Source organism: Nasonia vitripennis, chromosome 1 (assembly GCF_009193385.2).
Source record: "Nasonia vitripennis strain AsymCx chromosome 1, Nvit_psr_1.1, whole genome shotgun sequence".
Taxonomy (NCBI): domain Eukaryota; kingdom Metazoa; phylum Arthropoda; class Insecta; order Hymenoptera; family Pteromalidae; genus Nasonia; species Nasonia vitripennis.
The window spans coordinates 30,317,877-30,331,493 of NC_045757.1; the positions used below are offsets into that span (position 1 = coordinate 30,317,877).

Genomic DNA, 13,617 nt, shown 5'->3' on the forward strand with positions numbered 1-13,617 from the left:
GTGGACTCGCGGATCAGCTGATCATCTCACCTTGCGCGGGCTTGGGGGAGCTTTGCGACTGCGCGGACGCACGGTCGCCGTTCTGTGACGGTCAATCGCGGGTGGGGGAAGGGATTGAATTCTTATTTCTCTCGGTGCAGACCGACTACCGAGAGATCTGTACCTATATGGTGGGTGGGATATAATTACCATGATAGCTTTATTACGTGCACTTGTTTCGTTGCTATGTACGAGGGGTTTGCGCTCGGTGCGGATGCTAATTACTCTCCTTTCTCGCAGGTGTATGGTCACGTTCAAGTGTTGGATTATTTTTCTTATTTTCTTTCAGAATTTTTTTTTACCGAATTTGTTGAGTCCTGTATAAAAAGCGAAAAAATGTGGCGGCATTTGAAGATGAATTGTAAAATTGTCTATAAGTCGATATAATTTTATGTACGGTTTTAAATAATAAACTTTATACAAAACTAAGAAGTAACAAAATTATATTTCTCGCGTATTTTTATACATAATTTATTCTAGAAGGTTTATGAAAGTCTAAAGAATAAATAATTTCCATTGAATTGAAATATTTGACCTTTACGCTTCAAATATATTGATTCTTTTGACGTCATGGAACAGCTGTGGATGGTTACATGACTGTAATATTTGATATAGCAGACATAGCTAATAGTTCCCGCAGTGATGTATATAGATATACAACAATCAAAAACGTGTCAATATGCCGGCTTTACTGTTTCTGTCTCTCTCATAAACTCCCCAAATACAAGAGCAAAACAATTCTAACCTGTATATTTTTTGTATGAAACTGCGAATTGTATAGTCAGTAAAATGAATTTCTTATACAGATTGCCATTTTACGTCCTAGAAGTTCCTAATCTCAAGTTAAAAAGGCCATCATGGTTTGTAAAACCAAGTGCAATGGTAGTTTTTTCTATGGTGCTGCTCTCTTATTTCCTAATGACCGGAGGTGAGCCACAGTAAACTTTCCACATTAGGTTATTAAGCCTTCTCTGCTTTCCTATAAGTATTTTTAAATTAATTTTTACTGTAGGTATTATATACGATGTAATTTTGGAGCCACCTAGTGTAGGCTCTACCACCGATGAACATGGACACACTCGGCCTGTAAGTTCTTAAAATTATTCATTAATGCATTTATATCTTCATACTATTTATACGTATCCACTTTTTTATTGATGCATAGGTTGCATTCATGCCATACCGTGTAAATGGTCAATATATAATGGAAGGACTGGCTTCCAGTTTTCTCTTCACTTTGGGTGGTTTGGGCTTCATTATCCTCGATCAAACGCACAGTCCATCTATGCCTAAGCTGACCAGGATACTACTGATTAGTGTTGGCTTTATCAGTATTTTGGTATCTTTTGTAACTTGCTGGATTTTCATGCGCATGAAGTTACCGTAAGTATTTGAAAGTATATTCTCACATTGTGTCTTTTGCGAATAATAAATAATGTTTTATACTTCTTTCAGAGGTTACTTGCAGTCATAAATCTCATACATAACAAACTTTTTCTACCATCATTTTTGAAAAAAAAAGAATGTGCATTTAAACTATATCTTCCTAAGAATGCTCAATTTTTATATTTTAATAAAAAACATAATAGAAATGGAAATTATTTTCACAAATCTTCAACCAAGAACTTATTATTGCATCTAATATATATCTTTTTATTTAGTTATATATTTTTTAAGAATTACTTTATATTAATACAATATAGTATAAATACATTAAAAACAAAGTTATAAACGATCTTATAAACATAGAAAAACAGATTTTCTAATACAGTTTTTGAGCTTGAACAAGTTAGCAGTCATCACATTCTACATTTGTAAATGTTCTTGTGAATTTTAATACATAATAATTCTTAAATGTATTGGTAAACGTTCCCACTTAATGATTGTGTCAGAATTATATTTAACAATTCTATTAATTGGTCAATTGCATCATTTGTAAGCTTCATAAATTTCAGATGCATCTTATATATAGGATATTATTTAGCTCCTGTGACTCTTGACAAATGATACTTGTTATGGCCATTATCATTATGTATCTCGTCTACTTATGGTCAGTCTTTTAAATTAACTATATCAATAATTTGGGCTAAATAGTCATCTACCTTTTTATAAATGTATTCTAAAAGTCCTGAAACGAAGATTAAATAATCGTCAATTTTACACCACATTAGTACTGCATGTAATTGAACTTATTATTATTTACTTTGAGAAATCACTGCTTTTTTCAATTATATGCTCAAATTCCGCAAAACTCAAGGCCCCATCATCATCTAAATCAGCTTCTTCCAGCAGGTATTGAATAAGTTGCTGCATGTCACCTTCACTCAATCGTTGACTTCCAGTCAATCTATCAACAACTTGACGCAAATCTCCAATACCTAACATGTCATCCCCATCAAAATCTGATAAAACGTTATAACAAATTAGTACTTGCATACTGCGAATAACAAATTTTTATGAAATATTTGCAACCAACCAAATATTCTAAATGCATGTTCAGCTTTTACAGCTTTCGGAGCAGCATCACTAAAAACAGACATCATGTCTAAAAAGTCTTCAAAAGTGCAATCTCCATCTTGACTAGAACTGAATACTTTGCAAATTCTGTCACCAAATGGATTGACTCTTAATTCTGGGTATTGTAAAATTTTTGACATTGGCAGTTTTGCATTTCTGTTATGCCCTACTTTTTCTGGAGCAAGGGCTTTGAACTTCTGGTGTGCGCTATAACATTTATTTAATTGGTAATTAATTCTTATTAATAACAATCAATTCCAAGTATCATAAACTTTAGATAAAATACTTACTACAACACTTCTTTTTTTGTAAAATATGTGAGATCCTGAAACAATGAAAAATAATATTACGATATAAAAAAAGTAAATGCCAGTTTTTAGAAGCAATAATTTCTTTTTTCTTTGTTATAAAAAAATATATAAAAAATCTTACATAAGGATAAGAATAGTTGGAACAAAATTAATAATATTTTTACAATAAACAAAACTTAACCTGGTAGTCTTGAAGTTCCTCTTCAGTAAATTGACTTTTTCCAGCTCCCATCGTGGTCAATTTTTCTTGAATACTACAAAGATTATAAATAATAAAGCATAGGCAATGATTAACAATGAAAAAGTGAATATTGAGAAAGCTCAGATGCACAATACATACTCACAGTTCGTTTTTGTATGACAACACGTCTCTTTGTACACTACGATCGCACTATCAACTGGCCTTTAAAATTCAACGAATTGAGCGCTTATAAGCTTCTCTATATCTAATGGCTATATGAATCATAGGCTAATCAAAAGATGTTAGAGATTTTTACGGACGTTCATAGCGCGAGCGTCACATCAGAAGCACACGCACGCAGTAATCCCCGCGATATATATGCATATATATATATATATATATATATATATATATATATATATATATATATATATATATGTCATAAAATACTCATATACGCAAGGTCTGAAGGTGAGGTTGGGTCTCTGCTGTGGCAAAACAGGTTGGTTTTTCGTTTATCATCGTCTCAGAGTACTTTCATCGAAAAAGTGTTGCGTCTTTACCTCGGACGTTTTATTGTAAGTAGTTGATTGAACTACTTGCACTGATAAAATGCGCTGAGCTTACGAGGAAACATGACGGCTATCGTAAGTACATGCGGGCCAATCGATAAAAATATGGACACTCGCATTTTCTAAATGTCTAATTACTCACTTGCTAGTAGCTACTTCACTTTTTTCTGATTATCAGTACTGATATTCGGTCGATTATTAGAATCGTGAATGTCATTGCTTGGCTTCGTCTTTTCAGAAAGCCAACTTTTTTACCGAGTAAGGACGAGAGTCGGGAGTTTGGAAACCCGCAGAAGAAGAGACTGAACAAATCGTTGACCTATTTCATGGATATCTAAGGCAAAACTGCCTCCAAAGTGCCACAAATTAAAGTTAAACTTTGATTCGAAAAAACAAAAACAAGATGATGAATCAACACAGAGTGAACGTCCTTGGCCCTACACAGTTTCGCAATGCACCAACTGTGGTTGATGGGTAAATGTTTGAACAGTTCATTAGCACACATGCAAATTTTCTTTGCTTATTTCTATGTTAGAGAGCTAGAATTAAAAAGTTATGATAAGTATAGATGAACAATTTTAAATCTGCATGTGTATAACTTGCATTATATACGCAAGGAGCAGCATAGCTGCACTTTGCATCGATTTTTTTGTGTGTAACTGCATACTTTTCCATAAAACATATGGTTTACAATGAAAAGAAGGTTCTATAAAATCTGTGTACAGCAATATTAAAACATTCTTTTGTTACTTGTAGGATCCCACAGCCAATGGGAATCTCTGGTGTGTCAGCTATGGGTCCTCCACCAGTGCCACCCAGGAGACCAGTTTCTTCATATTCATCTTACGGACCTTTAGGTTCATCCATGGGTGGTTATGGATATGGTTCTGGCTGGAATAGCATGGGAATGAGTAGATATGGTGGCTATGGTATGGGTTATGGTTCTTCAATGTACGGTCCTAGTTATTCAATGTATGGACAAAATCAATGGGGAGGAGGTCCGAGCGGAGATGTAGAAAATAGGTATGATTGCAAAAATTAGTTTTATCGCTTACAAATATATAAAATTATCATTTTTGTTAACTTTTATTGATTTTTTTTCAGATTTGTGCAATATGCAGAAGAAAGTACAAGGCCAGCTTTTCAATCCATAGAAGCAATGGTTCATACATTTTCTTCTGTGACAATGATGCTAGAGTCAACATTTTTTGCCATGACAAGTTCATTTAGAGCCATACTTGGGGTGGCAGATAATATGGGGAAATTAAGATCAATGCTGAAGCAATTGCTAAGTAGTTTTGCCTTAGTACGTTTTATGAAGTGGTTGTATTTAAGAGTGAAGTATACACTGGGTAATTATTTAAAACTATACAATTTTACTTTAATCCAACAACAAAACTAAAAAGATTAACATTTTTTATGATTGTCTTAGGCATAAGAAGCCAGGATGCAAGTAGTGAGATGCTATGGAGAGAGACAATATCAGAAGTGATGAATGGAAGTTCAGAACAAAGTGGAACAACTTCATGGCCAATCTTTTTATTCTTAAGCATCCTTTTTGCAACTCCTTATTTGATACATCGATTGATTAGTAATGCCAAAAATATAAACGTTGATGGTAGGTATTTATTATTATTATTATTCTTTATGAAAACAGAGAGTTGGACTTTTCTTTTTTCTTTTAGTCAATAATCCAAAAGACTGGTTACAAAACAAAGAGCCAGTCTATACTGCAACTGCACTTTATGATTTTACACCAGCTTCATCTGAAGAATTAGCTTTAAAAACTGGCCAAAAAGTATGGCTAGCTCCACAATCGCTACAGCCAAAAAATTTGCAAGGATGGTGGAGAGCTACAGATAGTATAAATGTAGGATTAATCCCTTCAACGTATGTCACAGTGGTAGGTCAACTGAAAAAGAAGTCCGAGTCAAGTCAATCACAAACGTCGAATGTATATCAACCTTCTGCAAGCAATGCTACTTCTTCTGTCATACCAGAAAGCACAGAATCTCAAGATCTGAGTGACTTTGAAAAAGATAAAGGTGAAAGTTTGATAAAATCGAATATAGATATTTTTGAAGTAAAGAACAAAGCTAATTAAATCAAAATTATTTTTTGTTCTTAAATTTAATAAACACCAAATCTTTGTTATTGATGTTTTAGCAATTTTAAGAATATGAAAGTAAGTTTTGTACATATTCTAAGTCAAGATTTCATAGGTTCTCTATATGTAAAGAAGCAGAAAATTGTTTTATAGGTGAAAAGGATGGTACGATCATGTGGGTAAATTCGTTTTATTGATGGCATACTCTGTATCCAAGTAAGGTAATGGCATTAGGAGAATAGTTTTTCGATTTCCTTTTTGGTGTTTATATTTACCACTTGCATTTTGTACACATGTACTGATTTATTATTATTGACTTGGCAGTCAAATTATTTATACTCTTCGGTACACTATATTGATTTTTCTTGGTTATTATATAACATGAAAATAAATGTCTGAAAACTGTTGATAGAAATTTCATTTTAATTTTTATTACAATTAGAATATTTAAGGAAATAATTTAGTGCTGGGGAAAAAGTTGGAATTTGTCCACTAACTATGAACATATATTTTAAACGTACTTTATTTGCATTGCAATAAAAATGAATTTCAGAGAGGACAGTTGTATCATCTTACTCACTTTTAACATCGTTTTTTTTTCGTTACAAGTAATTTACATATGAATATTGTATTTTTCAACATACTCTCTTGAAAGAAAGAAAGAAAGAAAAATAATTGGATGTTTGATGCAAATAAGTTCCACCCTAATGCTTGATTGTTATCATCTAATAACGCATTAATTCTAAGGTAGATGGTTCAAACAATTGACTAGCTTAGTCCAGTGGGTTGATTAAACTTGGACTGGAGTTCGCTCAACAAGTTTGAACCAGTGACCACACTCACAGCGTCGTGGTTTTCCCTTGTGAAGCCACATCCAGTTAACGTGAAGCTGGTCCTCTTCGCAAATGCATCCAACAAGTCGGCTCTTAAAGAAACTACCAACTAGATTCGGGCATTCTTTAGTTCCAGGTCCACGCTTCATAACTTTAGTATCAAAGGGATCCTAAAAATTAGAAATTATTAATATAAGTCAATATAGTGATTATACATTAGTTTCAATTGGATAGAGCATGGAAAAGTGAGGTTACAATTAGTTATTATGCCTATAAAATTGATAATATTTAGGTCAAAATAGAAAAGATTTAAAAACATATACATATTGCTATTATATAAATAGGTTCAATCATTTTGTAACCATAGGTACATAAACTGAATGATACAAATCAATCTGTTCAAAATTATACTTCAAAATCAAGCTAGCAAATCTATAAAAGGTATTAATTAATAGTTAAAGGTATGTTCTTTTGAGTTAGAAATTGATATCTGAATATTTTTCCAAATAACATAATTTATCATTAGGTCTAACTTATGAAAAACTAATATGGTATAATTCTAATATTAAATAAATTAGTAAATTTATATTCTATAAAAAATAAAAATTAAATACTATACATATGTGAAAGATCTAGTATCTTCATAACCTATTCTTAGTCTTGCCATACCATTAACAATAGAATTAGAGATAAAGCAATTTTTCATAACATAAAAAATATTTCTATCCAATTCTGATAGTATGTCAGATTCATAGAAAATATCACATTAAAATGTTCACTGTTTCTAACAAACATGTATCAGTCATGAATATCAGAGCTTTGTCTTGCTCTTGGTTCTGTTATCTGATGCAGACACATCAATCAGTTTAAGCAAATGATAGAGGAAAAGAATTTAAAAAAAATTAATTATTACAGGTACAACATTTTCGCAATTCAAAAATAACAGTAAGAATTGACTTCGTTGTGGTGCAATCTTTGATAACTGAAGTTTCTCAGAAAAAGATATGGCGAAATCTTATGTAAAATTGTTCAGTATGAAATTGTATTCACCAATTGTAATCACCTGCGCTCCAAAAGAAAGTCTTTTGGAGCACATTGTTCCCCGCAGTACAAGAGTACAACAAATAGGACCTTGCAAGCGTCAAACCAACAGAAATGTTATGCCTCATCCCTAATATCGCTCAAAATAACTCCTCTCATCTCATAACAGTCAGTAGAGTTAACAGTTTGTTATAGCATAAAAGAGTCAGTAGTCGACATGCGTATATAGTGTGACTGTGAAAAGCGAAAAAACGAATCCACTCACGTCGTTGCCAGCAAGTTCGGCGAGCATCTCCGCTTTCTCGATACCAGTCGCGTGATCGAGTGGATCAGCCATCTTCTCCTCCACTGGAAAAGTTAATAACATAACATGTGAGAGATGAGAGATACATCGAAAGTTTGTATGCAAGGAGAGGACGCAGAAAGGATTATAATTTGCAGGCTATAGACAAAGACGTCGTCCGCAGATTTCGGCCCTGTCCGCGCTTACGTAATGCGGGGGAATAAACACAGAGCTGCGACCGGGGCGACGGGCCCTGGGCATCTTTCGCGGTTTTTCGCTTACTTGATCTGCAGGCGGACATGTGCAAGGGACGCCTGGCGACCTGGAAAATCGCACGTCTGCACAGAGATGCCATGTTCCTGCTGCGAATGGTCACACACTCAGAGCCGCGCGAGCTCGCTTAGTTCGACGTCGTGGGTAAAAGAGCAGTCTACTGATTTTCACTGTTGGTTCTCTGCAACCGAGCTGCGCAGAGGGATTAACCGGAGTTTACTCGCTGCGCGATAGATGGTTCGAAGACCGTCGATTTTCGACACGACTGACCAATAGCGCCAACTACGCAGCTGCGCGCAAACCTTTATAATTGTTTTTCTTGTAACTTGTTTCTTGTTTAATAATTATTTGCTGATTTTTAAAGTTTGCTTTATATCCATAAAAATAATTTGATTCCTCTGTTTACAAAATCTTTAATAGAGTCGCTAATATTTGTTTACATATACGTATCGTAATAATAATTAAGTTTATCTTTATTCGTTCTTAGGAAATTTAAGAAAATCTGTTTCACAAAAAGAATTATTTATGAATTTGCATTATTTATAGTTATTCATTTCTTGAAGCTCTAAAAGAATGTCATAATTAAATGCATTTTAGTATTAGCCATAGAGCGCTATTATTACAGTAGTGATCTAGTTATACATTTATAGAATAATTTTAATAAGTTTAAGATTGAGAAATGCACGAGAGAACACCTTTGAAAAATCTGGAAAAATTGAGAAGTGTCGTGCCCAAACGATAAAGAGGTGCAGGTGAGGTAATTCGCTTGACCGATAAAGTAGAATGAATTGTCTTACCCTGAAGTTCATTTGTTTTGTAAACATAGATACCTACTGACTTTTTAATATTTTTCGTTAGTAAGTATATGTACATCTGAAATTTTGTAGAAGTGCTTTTATCCACACGGATAATTTTCTTCTGCATTTATACGTCAACTTTTCAAAAAAATTCCGTTGGTGTCGGTTACTTGTATACGCTATAAAAAGCCAATTTATCAGTCTCTGCTGCTGCTACATGAGCAGGACGCTGCTGCGCTGCTGCTCTTATTGTGTTTGCGATTGGCAGTTCGCGGAAACGTCGTGCAACGATCAGGAATGATATTCAGGATACAAGTTGAAACCGACGTTTGCAAACTCAAGAACAAATCTCATTTATTATAAACCAATAAGAGTATATCAGCACAAAGGAAAGATAAAACGCCATGAGTAACGATCCAAGAAATACATTTGTAAAAAGAAACAAAAATTTGTTCAAAGGTTACAGTTTCAAATTTGAATTTCCTGAATTAGAGTCGGACTGTGTCAGAGATTATGAAAGAATTGTCACGGTATTCATATTTTGTTGCATCCAGAATGTTGCTTAGTACTTAAGTATTTTTTAATTATTCATTGCTTTTATTTTTTATTCTAAAATTCGTATGTTTATTTTTTTATATTTGATGCAGAGCTTAGGAGGAGAAGTAAAAGAAGATGCTGTTTACACTTTTTGTGGCATAAGAAACGCATACGCCATCAAGGATAAGAAGATTTATCAACCATGTTACATATTGCATTCAATCAGAGCAGAGAAGCCACTAGACATAGAGTTATACAGGTATTTTATTATTTTTGGACTGTATCAATTGGACTTGTATACAATCTTGTTTTTTATTTGAAATCATTATAATAGAAATACTTGAATGAATTCAAATATTGTCTCAAACTTCAAATTTTTTTTTCATATCTATTTTTAATTTGTAGATGGATAAATGAAAGTCTTCCTGAATGTCCAAATGGTAGTACAAGGTGTTATAAAGCAACATCTTTATTAAAGAATGATTCGCTCAAACGGTATTAATACTTCTAGATAAAGTATTCATTTTGAATAAATTGAAATAAAATATCTACAATATAAGTAAATAGCATTAACAAAGTCGTAATTGATAAAAGTTTTAGTTTTTTTTATGCAGTTACTAAAATCGCTTTTTGTTTAACAGGTTTTATGATAAACAGGTATATTGTGAGTTATGTTCAGTAGAATTTGAAGTCGATACATCTTCAGATGAAATGGATGACATCTTTCTAAATGATAATATTAAAGTTGAACCGATTGAATCGGTTGATTTGGTTGATAAAGTTAGAATCAAAACAGGGCGATCTGAACAGAGTAATAAAGATGTAAAAAAAGTAATTAATAGCAAGGCTAAGTCATCAGAAAGGAGCCCATCAGACTCCGAAAGATCGCCAAAAAATCATAAAAAGTTTAAAAGAAATAGTGACGAAATTAAAGATCATCTTTTATCTTTACCAACAACTGCCTTTCATGCTGCTACACAAAATCATCATGAACAGAACAAATGCACTAAAATTAAAGTTGAAAGTGTTGTAAAAAATCCAATGGTTAGTACCTCAAAATCAAAAAAAATAAAAAAAAATAAAAGCTCCAGTGAAGAAGACTCCAACTCATCTCATAATGAATTATCATCTGATGAAGAAATGGATTTTGAACAGTAAATTCTCAAGTTACAATTATTTTATCTAAATTTTCATTCATTCTAAGAATAATAAATTAATAACATTTCAGAGACGTTCAGTGGTGGAAACCTCAGCAATATTCGGAAAAAAAAGTGTGCAAAATACGATCCTGTTTTTTAGAACCAATGCCTCATTTAAAGCATGGCAATCCAATGTATGTAAATATTTCTATTCAATATATTCTATTCAAACGAAAATTAATCTAATAAATCTTCTTGATTATTTTTATAGGCGAAATCTTAGTTTGCAAGAAAGAAGAGTCTTATTGAAGTATTTGATACAAAATAACAGTATACATGCAGCTAAAGGAGTAAAAGTATTCAATGATATGCACAGTTATGGTGTAAGTGTCCACAAAGTTTACAAGTATAATTTATAAATATAAAAATCCATTTCAATGCAGCTAATATTATATCATATTATTTTCAGTACTTGACCAACAGATCAACAGAAACATTAAGAAACTGTTTTCGAAGACGAATTCTACCTCATATTGATGAATACAAATTGCCATCTCACATTGAAGAAAAGTTTAAGGCATTAATCGTTTGAGTATAAACAAATAACTCATTTTATATGGTTAACTAAATCATTACTTATAAAAAGTTACAAATACATTACTTATAAATTACAAAAGTTCTTGAATTAAATTCTAAAACATGCATACATTTATTTTTAGTTTGAACTTTATTTTTTTTATTTTTCTAACAAATTGATGAAATAAACGTGTCATTGTTAAAATCTTCATGCCTATTTTATTTAAAAAAAAATTCCTTTTCTAATTTTCGAATAAGTATAAGCTAAATTGAAAACAAAAATTTTAAAATCACAAAATTGATACATGTGGCGACCTCGCACAGCAGTGATATCGCACAGTGGGACGCTGGTCTAGCGATTCGCGGTCTTCTCGGTCTTTTAGTCCGAATGATTCGGACCCCCCGCTCCGCACCTCTCTTTCCGGTCTTTTGGAGACGTGCGTGAGGTAATATGGAATTTCGAGCAATATTGTAGCCGTTGCAATCGACGCGAAGAAAATATATTTTCTTAAAAGAATGCTGAAAATACATTCCCCCAACGCTCTTCTGCATTGTTTATTTAATATTTTTTGCAATAGTGTACTTAAACTTCGACATTAATTCCTAACCTAGATCTGTGTTGTTATCGAGCACAACCAATGTGTCCATGGCATATTAAGGATAATAAAATTATTTAAACAGTGTTTTGACGTAGCATAATTGATACGCTTACGTTTTATTGTGTTACGAATAGTTTAGCGGAACTCGTGGAGTGTTTGTTTACGTGATACTCGTCTTTTTAGCATCATTTAATCTGATTGCATTGCCTTTTTGGTGTTTATTACATTAGACTAACAAATCGTTTGTATTTTTCAGCAGCTGCAAGATGAAGCAGATTGTCACGAATCAAACTGTGAAGATCCCTGATGGATTGACTGTTTCAGTCAAGTCCAGGACTGTCACAGTCAAGGGACCACGGGGAGTCCTGAAGCGCTCTTTCAAGCACTTGGCTCTTGACATTCGTGTATGTATATATTTCTCCTTAATGTAAAGCTCTAATGATTTCATTAATTACACAAACTTTTACATTTGCTTTATTGTTTCATTCTATGAAATTCATTGAAAGTATATCATTTGGAAGTCTATCAATATGATACCTTTTTACTTTTAAAGGAAAATTCGTAGTACTAGTATACCATTACCTGACTTGTACAAGAAACCATAATACTTATTTAACAGTGATAGTTCTTAGTAAAAAAATAAACTCATTTAAGAATAATCATAATGATGAGTTAGTGGATTCCCCTTCATTTAATTATAAATGATTAATCCTTACTGATTTAAAGATTTTATAAACCAAAAGTTTTTATATTGATGATCTTCTGTTGACTAATAAAACTCAATATTCCGCTTTAGATGGTCAACTCTAGGTTGCTACGAGTAGAAAAATGGTTTGGTACCAAGAAGGAGCTTGCAGCTGTACGTACCGTGTGCTCCCACATCGAAAACATGCTGAAGGGAGTCACCAAAGGATATCAGTACAAAATGAGGGCTGTATACGCTCATTTCCCCATCAACTGTGTTACCACTGAAAATAACTCAGTTATTGAAATCCGTAACTTCTTGGGAGAAAAGTTTATTCGTAGAGTTAAGATGGCACCTGGTGTCACTGTTGTCAACTCACAGAAACAGAAGGATGAACTTATCCTGGAAGGAAACTCGCTAGAAGATGTTTCGAGATCAGGTAAAAAATTTTAATCGGCTTGTGAACATGAAAACATAAGAAAGAAACTATGCATGTAATTTTGATTTCTATTCATTTTCAAAATTGATTTTTGGTGACAAAAAAATATAAGTCATTTTAATGCTTCCTCTAATTTATGTCAAACATTGCTTGATTAAAAAATTTGAGCTATTTCATAAAATAATATTTACGCTCTTATAATCTAAAAAATACTAAATAGGCGTAGATGATGGTAATAAAAATTTTAGTACTTCCAAGCTTGAATATTAATAATTTTATCTCAAATTAATGAATAAGTATTTTATTAACAAACAATATTTTTTGTTTTTAGCTGCTCTCATCCAACAGTCCACGACTGTCAAAAACAAGGATATCAGAAAGTTCTTAGATGGCTTGTATGTATCCGAAAAGACGACGGTTGTCCAGGATGATGAATAAATACATTTTTAAGAACAATATAAAAAAGGATTTTTTATTTTATCAATAAACTGTTGTCATTTATCAAATTTCGAAACATTATTATTTAGTTTGTATATAATATTCAAAACTATCATTTCCATTTATTTGATTTGGATTGCTTGAAATGTAAAAATTGAATAATACAAGAAGTATTTAAATTACGTTAATCGTGATACTTGTATGGTATTAATTGTACAATAAGGTGAAAATTATTGTTACAAAAAAAACT

The 13,617-nt window shown here is 32.5% G+C and overlaps 6 protein-coding genes across 15 annotated transcripts; 4 read left to right on the plus strand and 2 right to left on the minus strand.

The window, feature by feature from the left end:
* Positions 1-682: 682 nt before the first annotated feature.
* LOC100115996 (oligosaccharyltransferase complex subunit ostc-B) lies at positions 683-1,898 on the plus strand. The gene is made up of 4 exons (XM_001600516.6): positions 683-967; positions 1,052-1,125; positions 1,205-1,422; positions 1,495-1,898. Exons 1-4 carry the CDS (start codon positions 829-831, stop codon positions 1,511-1,513), a joined length of 450 nt encoding a protein of 149 aa, XP_001600566.1. The 5' UTR covers positions 683-828; the 3' UTR covers positions 1,514-1,898.
* LOC100115958 (calcium and integrin-binding protein 1) lies at positions 1,666-3,418 on the minus strand. Of its 3 annotated transcripts, XR_001729355.2 has the most exons (7): positions 3,212-3,399; positions 3,049-3,121; positions 2,847-2,881; positions 2,516-2,763; positions 2,243-2,441; positions 2,074-2,167; positions 1,666-2,034 (listed from the first exon to the last, which is right to left on the minus strand). XR_001729355.2 is itself a non-coding variant. In XM_001600485.5 (6 exons), the coding sequence occupies exons 2-6, from the start codon at positions 3,097-3,099 to the stop codon at positions 2,146-2,148; spliced, it is 555 nt and encodes a 184-aa protein (XP_001600535.1). In that variant the 5' UTR covers positions 3,100-3,121; positions 3,212-3,418; the 3' UTR covers positions 1,666-2,145. The 3 variants fall into 3 exon arrangements, 2 of the variants coding, with proteins under 2 accessions (XP_001600535.1, XP_016842468.1); XM_001600485.5 differs by having other exon boundaries at positions 1,666-2,167; positions 3,212-3,418; XM_016986979.3 differs by having other exon boundaries at positions 1,666-2,167; positions 3,208-3,417.
* Positions 3,419-3,481: 63 nt separating this feature from the next.
* LOC100115919 (probable peroxisomal membrane protein PEX13) lies at positions 3,482-6,142 on the plus strand. 2 transcript variants are annotated; one of them, XM_008210051.4, is made up of 6 exons: positions 3,482-3,550; positions 3,859-4,094; positions 4,377-4,643; positions 4,725-4,972; positions 5,053-5,238; positions 5,306-6,142. In XM_008210051.4, exons 2-6 carry the CDS (start codon positions 4,024-4,026, stop codon positions 5,722-5,724), a joined length of 1,191 nt encoding a protein of 396 aa, XP_008208273.1. In that variant the 5' UTR covers positions 3,482-3,550; positions 3,859-4,023; the 3' UTR covers positions 5,725-6,142. The 2 variants fall into 2 exon arrangements, with proteins under 2 accessions (XP_008208273.1, XP_001600502.1); XM_001600452.5 differs by having other exon boundaries at positions 3,505-3,695.
* Positions 6,143-6,158: 16 nt separating this feature from the next.
* Cox5b (cytochrome c oxidase subunit Vb) lies at positions 6,159-8,353 on the minus strand. The gene is made up of 3 exons (NM_001172342.1): positions 8,167-8,353; positions 7,867-7,949; positions 6,159-6,730 (listed from the first exon to the last, which is right to left on the minus strand). The coding sequence occupies exons 1-3, from the start codon at positions 8,237-8,239 to the stop codon at positions 6,518-6,520; spliced, it is 369 nt and encodes a 122-aa protein (NP_001165813.1). The 5' UTR covers positions 8,240-8,353; the 3' UTR covers positions 6,159-6,517.
* Positions 8,354-8,942: 589 nt separating this feature from the next.
* LOC100678475 lies at positions 8,943-11,413 on the plus strand. Of its 2 annotated transcripts, XM_008210047.2 has the most exons (8): positions 8,962-9,362; positions 9,447-9,484; positions 9,602-9,750; positions 9,897-9,986; positions 10,133-10,645; positions 10,720-10,824; positions 10,902-11,013; positions 11,100-11,413. In XM_008210047.2, the coding sequence occupies exons 1-8, from the start codon at positions 9,359-9,361 to the stop codon at positions 11,220-11,222; spliced, it is 1,134 nt and encodes a 377-aa protein (XP_008208269.1). In that variant the 5' UTR covers positions 8,962-9,358; the 3' UTR covers positions 11,223-11,413. The 2 variants fall into 2 exon arrangements, with proteins under 2 accessions (XP_003426872.1, XP_008208269.1); XM_003426824.2 differs by having other exon boundaries at positions 8,943-9,484.
* Positions 11,414-11,531: 118 nt separating this feature from the next.
* Positions 11,532-13,435, plus strand: LOC100677962 (60S ribosomal protein L9). Of its 6 annotated transcripts, none has more exons than XM_031920972.2 (4): positions 11,532-11,652; positions 12,062-12,209; positions 12,602-12,929; positions 13,261-13,435. In XM_031920972.2, the coding sequence occupies exons 2-4, from the start codon at positions 12,072-12,074 to the stop codon at positions 13,365-13,367; spliced, it is 573 nt and encodes a 190-aa protein (XP_031776832.1). In that variant the 5' UTR covers positions 11,532-11,652; positions 12,062-12,071; the 3' UTR covers positions 13,368-13,435. The 6 variants fall into 6 exon arrangements, with proteins under 6 accessions (XP_031776832.1, XP_031776833.1, XP_032451697.1 ...); XM_031920973.2 differs by having other exon boundaries at positions 11,569-11,652; positions 12,065-12,209; XM_032595806.1 differs by having other exon boundaries at positions 11,622-11,969; positions 12,065-12,209.
* Positions 13,436-13,617: the final 182 nt, after the last annotated feature.